This window comes from Malaclemys terrapin, chromosome 12 (assembly GCF_027887155.1).
Source record: "Malaclemys terrapin pileata isolate rMalTer1 chromosome 12, rMalTer1.hap1, whole genome shotgun sequence".
NCBI lineage: Eukaryota > Metazoa > Chordata > Testudines > Emydidae > Malaclemys > Malaclemys terrapin.
In genome coordinates, this window is record NC_071516.1 from 47,199,468 (window position 1) to 47,210,512 (window position 11,045).

General features: G+C 48.9%; 2 gene segments (V, D, J or C); both read left to right on the forward strand.

Annotated features, from left to right (window-relative positions):
- Nucleotides 1-3,999: 3,999 nt before the first annotated feature.
- Nucleotides 4,000-4,748, forward strand: LOC128846171 (T cell receptor alpha variable 4-like). The segment is given in 2 exon segments: nucleotides 4,000-4,045; nucleotides 4,450-4,748. Coding segments are annotated over 2 exon segments (345 nt in total).
- A 4,989-nt stretch (nucleotides 4,749-9,737) lies between these two features.
- LOC128846172 (T cell receptor alpha variable 18-like) lies at nucleotides 9,738-10,434 on the forward strand. The segment is given in 2 exon segments: nucleotides 9,738-9,818; nucleotides 10,064-10,434. Coding segments are annotated over 2 exon segments (417 nt in total).
- The last annotated feature ends 611 nt before the right edge of the window (nucleotides 10,435-11,045 follow it).

The window sequence follows — 11,045 nt, forward strand, 5'->3', positions numbered from 1 at the left end:
CAAAACGTCTGTTACTCTATAAGGTGCCACAGGAGACTCTGTCACTTTATTCCTTCTGGTACATGCAGTCCCCCAGCCAGCCCCCCAGGCTCTTCCTGTGGGAACTGGAACGGCAGGACTCGGATGGAGGGATCAGAAAAGGGTTCGATGCCACCCACGATAAAAATCACAAATCCTTCTAGCAGTGGACACCGTCCAGCGAACTGAGCGACTCCGGGACCTGTGACTGCGCAGAGACATCGACCAGACCCTGCTGAGCAAAAAGCAGGTAGGTCTGTGCAGAGCAGCGGGGATGCGGGCACTGGGGTCTGTGACTTAGGGGCAGCAGGTGGGAAGTCTGAAAACACTGAGCTTGAAACAGACATCTGTCTCACACACAGACACACAACACACACACTTGTGCTCTCGGGCTTTTCCTTCTTTTCCCTAATCCGGAGTGTTACCGTCTCAGAAATGATGGTGAATGTCATGAATCACCAAGTAAGGTAAAATCGGTGAAGACCAGAACACATCAACCCTCTCACGAGCAACTCTGGTGAAAGCTGTTCCCAGCCCCATTCTTGAAGGAAAGTGCAATCGGACAGTTCAATATCACTAAAACGAAACCAGTAAACATAGGAACCCGAGCATGATGGCAGTGGCTGTCCACCTTTCCAGACTACTGTACCCATTTCAGAAGTCTGATTTGTCTCGCGTACCCCAAGTTTCACCTCACTTAAAAACTACTTGCTTACAAAATCAGACATAAAATACAAAAGTGTTACAGCATGCAATGAGCTAAATATTGCTTACTTTCTCATATACATAGACAGTCTTTAGAAGACCATCCTCACCTCTTGCATCAGAAAAATACTCACTATCTCTCTGAGAAACGCAGCTTTACTGGCAAAGGTGTAAGAACACCTGCTGCAACCATTTCCCCATTTGTGATCACATTGTACCACGTGGGGGCGCTGTGGTGCTAGGTAAATAATAGAAGTAACCACATTTTTCTGTCCCATGCTCTCTGCCCTCCCCTGACACCAGCCTGCCCCCCTTTGCCCGTCAGACTGTCCAATTTTTGACAGTACAATTGAGAGAGGTTTATAGAGCAGAGAGAATCACTCTTGTGAAGATGGGTTCATGCTTTTCCGACAACTGACAGCTCCTGCTCAGAGACAGAACATTATTTGTAAGGCACCTTTTATAGGACATAATTCTTGCCTTTTCTAAATTAGGAGTACTAGCCAAGAAGACAAATCCATTCTTGCCGGATTAGGGAATTAACTCCCTTTACTCAAAGACTCGTTCAACTCAAGGATGTCTCCAATTTGGCTCTCCGCTGTTACAGTCACAGCTATTCTAAGTAAGATTCTAGTTCTCAACTTTGTTACAGTCTATCGAAGCATGTGTTTATCCTGACTTCACAATTTAAATTTATTTCAATGCCCATGATCACGAAGTGTTTATATTATATCCGATTGTATCTATTATGTTTGTACTGTCTATAAGGGTCATTGCTCTCTTTCTATTATCCGAGTATAACGATTATATATATATATATATATTATATCAAATTGCTTAGATTGTGTATTTATTATCTCTGAGCGTCAATATTCTCTATGATATCCGAGTCTAAATATTATATTGCTGTTTTATCTGATGGCATCGCTTTATGCTTGCATGGTCTCTCAGTGCAGACTTTGTTTCTATTACCTCTTTGTTAATCTGCCAGGTTTTTATTGTGTCTGTGTTCATCGTGTTTTTGCTGCATTGTTTGTATCGGTTACATGCAGGTTATCTCGGATATATATATATATGATTTAGTTAAACCAATCTGTGTCTGTTCTGCTCTGTTCTTCCACAGAAAGCGTCTATGGAGCAGACTCAGTGACCCAAACTGACGGCAGCGTTTTCATCTCCCAAGGGGACCCGGTGCTTCTTAACTGCACATATCAGATTTCTGGGTTTCCTTACCTCTTCTGGTACGTGCAGTTCCCCAACCAGCCCCCCAGGCTCTTCCTGAGGGACCCGGGAAGGGAGGACTCGGATGAAGGGATCATAAAAGGGTTCGATGCCACCCACGACAAAGAGCAAAAATCCTTCCAGCTGTGGAAACTGTCCAGCGAAGTGAGCGACTCCGCGACCTATTACTGCGCCGGGACAGACACAGTGACACGGACCGACAGGGGAACTGCGCAAAAACCGCGCAAGGCCTGTGTGGAGCAGCGGGGATGCGGGCACCGGGGTTGACTCGGGGGGGAAAAGGGGAGAAGTCTGAAAACACTGAAATTTGAAACGATATATACATTCTCTCTCACACAACCCCCCTACCTCTTTAGGTCTCTGTCTTTTTTTCTTTTCCCCGCAATCCGTAGTGTTGCCATTTCTGAAAGAATGGTGACTGTCATGAATCACGAAGTACAGTGAACTCAGAAAAGACAAAAACATGAACCTCGAACTCTGGTTGGAGAGCTTCCCCCAGCCCTGCTATTTAAGGAAGGTGCAACCAGACGGTTCAATATCACTGAAACTGAACAAATAAACACAGGAGCTCTACCGAGTGGAAAAGTTCATATATTATAGGAGAAGAACTGGTACTGTGCAGTTCAGAAATCTTTCCCTGTCCAGTATAAACAGACAGACAGACCGTCTTTAGAAGACCTTCGTCACCTCTTGCATCAGAAAAATACTCACTATCTGTATTGGAAACTAAAGTTTGGTTTACTGGCAAAGGTGTAAGAAAATCTGCTGCACCATGTTCGATTTGTGATCACATTTTGCCGCTCGGGGGCGGTGTGCTGTTAAATAAACAATACAAGTAACAGCGTTCTTCTGTCCCGTGCTCTCTGCCCTCCCCTGACACCAACCCAGTTCCCTTTACCCTTCAGACTCTCCCATTTCTGACTGTACCATTGTTGAGGATTTACAGATCAAAGAGAATCACCCCTATGAAGCTGGGTTCATGCTATTTCGACAGCTGCTACTCAGAGACACAACATTCAGGGCTTGTCTACACTACCAAGTTTTGTCAATGAAACTAATGCCGACATGAAAAAATCGACAAAAGCTAAACTCTGAAAAGACACAAACACGAGATAGTATCTATAAAACAAACAAGGAAACAAACTATATATATATATCCCCAAAACAAAACAGAAGTACCTAGGTGCCTGACACCCTTTGAAATCAGTGAGATGTAGACACCTATTTGCTTTGGGAAAGTCCCACTAGGTGCCTAATTATCTTTAAGATCTGCCCCTGAAGCTGTGGCTCTCCACCGTTCCAGCCTCCTGTACCCCTTTCAGGAGTCTGATTTGCTTTGCCTACCCCCAAGTTTCACCTCACTTAAAATCTACTTGCTTACAAAAAACAGACATAAAAACACAAACGTGTCACAGAACAGTGTTACCAACAAAAGACTGAGTTTCTCATTGTTACCATAGAATGATAAAATACATTAATTGGAATGTAAATATCGTACTGACATTTCCATGTTTCGAGCAGTATAAATAAGTTGTTGTCTGTGTGAATTTTTAGCTTGTACTGAATTCGCCAGTGCTTTTTATGTAGCCTGTTGTAAAACCAGGCAACTCTCCAGGTGAGTTGAGGTAACCCCTGGGAGATCTCTGCAGTACCCCTGGTCGTGAACCACCGACGTAAGTTATAAGCACTTACTACAATTTTTTTTCAACCAGTGCCTATTCATAGCCCCATGTTTCCCCTGAGTATATAATACAGTCTCGACAGAGTATTTGCACGTCTATGAGCCCTGTTCCGCGCTGCCTTCATCCCCGCCCCACTCCCGCAAGTCTCCTGTCTCTGACAGCAGCAGCCAGCCTGTACAGACCAGAGCCAGTCCGTTCTCTGCTATTCAGCCCCTTGGGAGCTCCAGCCCAGAGCCACAACGGAAGGTTCTAAGGCGTCACGCAGGGGGTGCAGCTTCTTCTCTTCCCTGCCAGCTGCAAAGAGCAATTAATCCTGGTGGAAGCTGAGACCCAGATCCCCTGAACCCCCGACATGGCTTCAGGTTGGATCGCAGCTGCGTTAACAGCCTCGGTGCTAAGTGAGTGTGAAGATTTCGTGTCACCGCCCTTGCTAGGTTGTTGTGTAGTTCCCCGTCCCTAGCCCTGACCTGACAGTGGAACCAGGGAGCAAGTACAGAAGACTAGAATCAGCTGATTTGAATGTGCTTTTCCCCCTGGTAGCCGGCGTGGTGAGCAGATGAGAGGTACCTGGGCTGCGGGGGGGAGGGTCGAAATGCGTATTTATCGCCATAGGACTTTAGACTTTGCACAGGCCAGCAATTAAATGTCCTTTGCCCCCAGCTGTCCGGAGACAAGTCTCTCTCCCTTTCTCGCTCTTTTTGAAAGCCCCAATGGGATTCACCCAGAAAGGAGGCGGGCAGGGAGAAGGGAATTGAATCCTAAGGCACTTGGGATTAATTCTCTTTCCTCCTTTCTTTCCGAGGTGCCCTGGGCAGAGCAGAGATCCAGCAGCCCGTTTCCGCAGAGGCGGTGGAGGGAGAGAAATTGACCCTCTCTTGCAATCACCCTAACGTGACCACCGAGAAGATAATGTGGTACCGCCACGTCCCCAGCCAGGCACCGCGGCTTTTGGCAGGTGGATTCAGGGGAGAGACTCCCGGCACCGAAGCGGGCAGCACTTTATACATCGCTCAGGACAAAGCGTCCAGTGTCTTTGAGTTCCGCGGGGTGCGGCTGGCGGACGCAGCGGTGTATTATTGTGCTCTGAGCAACACAGCGTGACAGCCAGGGGCTGCCCCGCGCAATATCTCACCCCGGCCCCGAGCAGGGGACAGCAGCGTCTCTTGGCTGGGCAAGCTAAGGAGAGAGTTTCTTCCGTATCGTGAAGCATGAAAAAGGACCCGCTCCTTTCAGAGTCTAAAAAGTGGGAGGGGAATAAAACTTCTTTCTCGTCCGGTGAACAAAGAGAAACACCAGCTGTCTGCCATTTCTGTCTTTCAGACACAGCCAACTTTCTGTCTGCGGGTTTTTTTTTTTTTTTTTAATAAAACCCTCCCATCACCATATTATCGGAGCTTCTAAATGATTCGGGAAAATCGTGTAAACCCTTTTAACTCCCACATTAGTTAACTCCGAATTCCGTACAAACACACACAGGTCTGAGGTAACAGATCAGACAGAACGGTTCGGATATCTATACGAAGGCGAGTCTCCTCTCTCGTGTGTGAGACATTTCCCCTTTCAGTTCATTTCTTTGCCCACAAGGGCACGCTGCTGTATCACCTGACACGCCGTGTTGGGTCCAGGATATTATGGAGTCCTGGTGGGGGTGAGGTGATATCTTCTACTAGACCAACTTCTGCAGGTGAGAGAGACCATATCTGGAGCTCACCTGAAGGAGAGCTCCGTGTAAGCTGGAAAGCTTGTGTCTCTCACCAGCAGAAGTTGGTCCAGTAGAAGATATCACCTCACTGCACCTTGTCTCGTCAGTATCAACTGATAATTGTCTATCAGGCTACAATTCTGACTCATACTGCCAGGGAGCAGCACTATTCCTCGTCTTTCTACACAAGCCGGCGTTAACTTTCCTACCGATATACTCTCAGTATACTCTGCTAAAAAGCCTAGAGGTGGCCCTGGCAGCAGCGTGTCCTTCGCGGAGGTGCCCTGGGGCCACTGCGGTTCGCGCCACGGGGGAGCAGTGCTTGCACCTTGTGGCTGGGCCGGGCAGGCTCCAAGCGGGGGACACTCAGGCTGGGGGCCTCCCTGCGGGGCACACGGAGCTGCCTGCAGGTGCCACAGAGCGGTCGCCCCCCAGCGCCGCAGCCGGGGCTGGGTGAAGCGGCCTGAGCCACCCAGGAACTGTGGCAGGGCAGCCAGAAGCAGCAGCAGCAGTGGGGCCATAGAGGACGGGGCGCTGCCATGCAGGGCCCGCGTCCCACTCTCCAGGGCTCCGCTCCCTCTGGGGCTACCATGCCCCGGCTCCTCAGCCCCCTGCCGGGACGATCCCCTGGCTCTGTCCTCCTGGGTCCCGGCTGGTCCTGGAGGCAGGAGCCCTGGATGGGGGGACCCTGGGCTGAGGGTTTACCCAGACCCTGCCAGGGCCGGACCGGCTGGAGGCGAGGGGGTAGTGGGTGGAGACAGCACTGATGCGGAGGGGAGCCCAGCGCTGGGGCGGCAGTAGGCGTGTGGGGGGAGGGCAATGATGGGGAGGTGAGAGCCCAGGGCTGGGGTTGGGGGCAGCCAAAAATGTTTTTGCTTGGAGAGGCGAAATACCAAGAGCTGGCCCTGGTGGCAGGGCTGGAGACAGAGGAGTATGGGACTGGCTGGCTTCAGGCAGGGGAGTGTGGCAGGGGTTGGCCAGAGACAGGGCAGGGGGTGCAGGGTTGGCTGGAGACAGGGCAGGGGGTGCAGGGCTGGTGTGGACAGGGGTGTGTGTGAGGCTGTCTGGCTTCGGGCAGGGCCACAGGGGGGTGTGGCAGGGGTTGTCTGGAGACAGGGCAGGGGGAGTGGCAGGGGCTGGCTGTGGGCAGGGGGTGCAGCAGGGGCTGGTGTGGGCAGGGCAGGGGGTGCAGGGCTGGTGCGGAGCAGGGGGTGCAGCAGGGGCTGGAGGCAGGGGCTGGCTGCGGGCAGGACAGGGGGTGCAGGGCTGGCTGGAGACAGGGGCTGGCTGCGGGCAGGGCAGGGGGTGCGGGGCTGGAGGCAGGGCAGGGGGTGCAGCAGGGTCTGGAGGCAGGGCAGGGGGTGCGGCAGGGGCTGGCTGTGGGCAGGGGGTGCAGGGCTGGAGGCAGGGCAGGGGGTGCAGCAGGGGCTGGAGACAGGGGCTGGCTGCGGGCAGGGCAGGGGGTGTAGGGCTGGAGGCAGGGCAGGGGGTGCAGTGCTGGTGCGGGGCAGGGGATGCAGCACAGGCAGCTGGAGCCCCAGCCCATTAAATAGCCCCTGATCCCCCCACTATCCCAGGGCTCTGGGGCTATTTAAAGGGCCCAGGGCTCCACTCATTCTACCGCCCCAGCCCTTTAAATAGCCGCAGGAGCCCTGGGGAAGCAGCGGGGCTTCGGTGGCTATTTAAAGGGCCGGGGCAGTAGAGGCAGCGGAAGCAACGGACTTTTTAAAATAGCCCCCAGAACCCCGCAGCCCTACCCCAGGGCTCCAGCAGTGGGGCTCTGGTGGCAATTTAAAGGGCCTGGGCCCTTTAAATTGCCCCCTGGGGAAGCCAGACCACCCCGGTACAGCGCACCGGCTCTTGCCGATACGCCATACCGGGGCATGGGCGCGGGGCACTCTTAGGCACAGGGCCCAATTCAGGAGAATTGGTTGAATTGGCCTAAAGCTGGCCCTGGATACAGCAAAACAAGTCCAAGCACGGAGCCAGAGGGAGCTTTGTATATCTCTGAGGACAGGAAATCCAGCAGCCTGTCCCTGCGCAGGGTGCGGCTGGCAGACGCAGTGGTGTATTACTGTGCTCTGAGAGACACAGTGTGACCGCCAGGGGCAGCCCCGTGCGATTAATATCTCACTCCGGGGCTGAGCAGCAGGGAGTGCCCAGAGAGGGGCAGGGGGATTCCCGCCCCCCAGGGAGAGAGGTGAAATGACTCAGGCATTTAAGGAACAAAAGAACATTTACAAAATCTATATATAGATACTCAAACTCTCCCCCCAGCCCCAGTCAATCCATTGCTGAGGCAAGGTGTCAAATCTTCAGCCCTGCTGACTGAAGTCCCCTCTGTTCATAAATGCAAAGTAATGCACATTGGGAAACAATCCCAACTATACATATAAAACAATGGGGTCTAAATTAACTGTTACCACTCACAAGAGAGATCTTGGAGTCGTGGATAGTTCTCTGAAAACATGCACTCAATGAGCAGTGGCAGTCAAAAGCTAACAATATTGGGCATCATTAGGAAAGAGACAGATAATAAGACAGAAAATATCCTATAGCCTCTATATAAATCCATGGTACAGCCACATCTAGAATACTGCATGCAGATGTGGTCAACCCATCTCATAAAAGATATATTGGAATTGGAAATGGTTCATAAAGGGGCAGTACAATGATTGAGGGTATGGAACAGCTTCCATATGAAGAGAGATTAATAAGACTGGGACTTTTGCTTGGAAAAGAGATGACTTAGGGGGATATGATAGAGGTCTATAAATTCATGACTGGTGTGGAGAAAGTAAATAATGAAGTGTTATTCACACCTTCTCATAAGAGAAAACCTATGGGTCACCAAATTAAATTAATAGGTAGCAGGTTTAAAACAAATAAAGGGAAGTATTTCTTCACACAATGCACAGTCAACCTGTGGAACTCTTTGCCAGAGGATGTTGTGAAGGCCAAGACCATAGCAGGATTCAAAAAATAACTACATAAATTCATGGAGGATAGGTTCATCAATGGCTATTAACTAGAATGGACAGGAATGGTGTCCCTAGCCTCTGTTTGCCAGTAGCTGGGAATAAGGGATAGGGGATGGATCACTTGATGATTCCCTGTTCTGTTCATTCCCTCTGGGCCACCTGGCATTGACCACTGTCAGAAGACAGGATACTGGGTTAGATGGACTTTGGTCTGACCTAGTAGGGTTGTTCTTATGTTTTCTTACCCTGATGGGTACAATACACTGAGACTATAGTAACATGAGCGAGTTTCATTAGTTTAATCACGGTCATTTTTTAGAGATTTAGTTAAACCAATGAAGGTGTGTGAAGATACTAAATTTGTCTATGCAGCACAATTATCACACTAAGATATAAAGTCTACTCCATTCCCCACAAATCTATCCTATTTCCCATCAATACACCCTATTTCATATCACTAGATCAAAATTTTCCCATCACCATAACACTATTTCCCATTAATATACCCTGTTTCTAACCAAGGTACCCCTAATGCCCATCGATTTGCCCTATTTCTCAACAGTATCTCCTATTTCTCATCAAGAAGAACAGGAGTACTTGTGGCACCTTAGAGACTAACAAATTTATTAGAGCATAAGCTTTTGTGGACTACAGCCCACTTCTTCATAGTCCACGAAAGCTTATGCTCTAATAAATTTGTTAGTCTCTAAGGTGCCACAAGTACTCCTGTTCTTCTTTTTGCGGATACAGACTAACACGGCTGCTACTCTGAAATATTTCTCATCAGTATCCTCACGTTTCCCACAAATATACTCCCATTTCCCATCAATATACTCTATATCCAATCAATGTATCGCCATTGCTCATCAATGCATTTCCCCCCAACAAAATATCATATTCCCCATCAATAGACTCAGTTCCCACAAATATACTCCCATTTATGATCACTATACCCCAGTCTCATAAATATCTCCCCCCATCCCATCAATATACCCCTATTTTCCATCATGACAGCCCTGTTCAGTGGATGCCTTTGACCACAAGGAACCTGTGTTTCATCTTCACAATAATACACAAACTCTGCATGACCCATCCTTTCTCCTGCCCTCTGGTGTCTTATGAACTCTGAGCTTCTTTCAGTCCAACCCCTCCTCTTTCTGTTCGAGCCCTGTTTAAAATGCTGTCACTGCAGCTCAAGGGAAGTGTCAGATGTGAAGGAACCACCCACTCAGGAGGCTGTTACCACCCACACAGACAGCTGAACAGGAAAAGCGAAGAACCAAACCACGATTTTAGGCTTTACTCTGAAACAGACAATTTTCTGGTCGCTGTGAGAAACAAAAAGGTGGATCCCTTCCTCATAATTGGGGTTTGGGCGGTGTGTGTGTGTGTGTGTGTGTGTGATAAGAGCAGTTCGGGTTAAGAACCGGTGACTTCCCACCATGTTCTTCACCTCCGGGTCAATTATTTTGCTGGTTGCGATTTCAAGTAAGTAGCATTTTCATGTGTCCAGCTGGAAATATTTGCTATTGCCATTTTGCAACACCCAACCACTCTTAAAAACCCTAGGCTCAGAAGGGTTAAATGTTTAAAGGGGGTGTATGCAATTAAGGTTAAGGTTACCCTAAATAATGGGGTATAGGCATCTAAATCACTTAGGGTGAGAATATTTAAAGTTACCTAAGATGATAGTGTTTAGACTAAATATTTTTCTTTCCCCCCTCTCCCACAAGGGACCTTCGGGGACTCGGTCACACAAACTGAAGGCACCGTTCTTGTCAAAGAAGGAGCACCTTTGGTTATTGAGTGTACATATGAGACTATTCTATTCCCTTATCTCCTCTGGTATATTCAATACCCCAATGAAGCACCGAAGTTATGGCTGAGAGATAAAACATCAGGGGGTGGCCAAGATGAAGGGGACAAGCAGGGCTTCTTTGCTGATCATGTCCAAGACAAGAAATCCTTCGATTTGAAGAAAAGCTCCAGCGAAGTGAACGACTCTGCGGTCTATTACTGCGCCTTCAGAGACACAGTGATTGCAACCAGCAGGGGAGCTGAACAAGAATCCACCAAGAGAGAGGATGAAGCACAGAAACTCTAGATTTCTGTCTCTGAAAACAAAATCCAACATGTTATATTTCCATAACTTGACTTCATTATGGTATATAAAGTACCTCCAGGGAAAGCAGAAGAAAGAGCTGCAGTGTAGTGGAGAGAGGAATGAAAAGAACCATTGGCTGGAAGATAATCCCAGACAAATTCAAATGAGAAATAAAGCGTACTGTTCAAAAACAAACAAACAAATACACAAACACAGAGAGGAGAACAAACCAACAAGGCAAGGGATGACTTCTCCATCTCTTGGCATCTTAAAAAGCAAGACATTTTGCTTTTCTGGCATGTATGCTTTTGTCAAACACTGGTCGTTGGGCTCAATGCAGGGGAAACTGGGTGATGTTCGTATAGCTTGTGTTACACAGGAAATCTGACTAGATAATCTACTCACCCCTTCAGGGGTTAGAAGCTATGATTCTCATAAAAACATAAGAATGGCCATGCTTGGTCAGACCAATGATCCATCTAGCCCAGTGTCCTGTCTTCCTACATTGTCCTGTGCCAGATGCTTCAATGAGAATGAACAGAAGGGAACAATTTATTCAGTGCTCCATCCTGTCATCCACCCCAACTTCTGGCAGTCAGAGATTTAGGGAG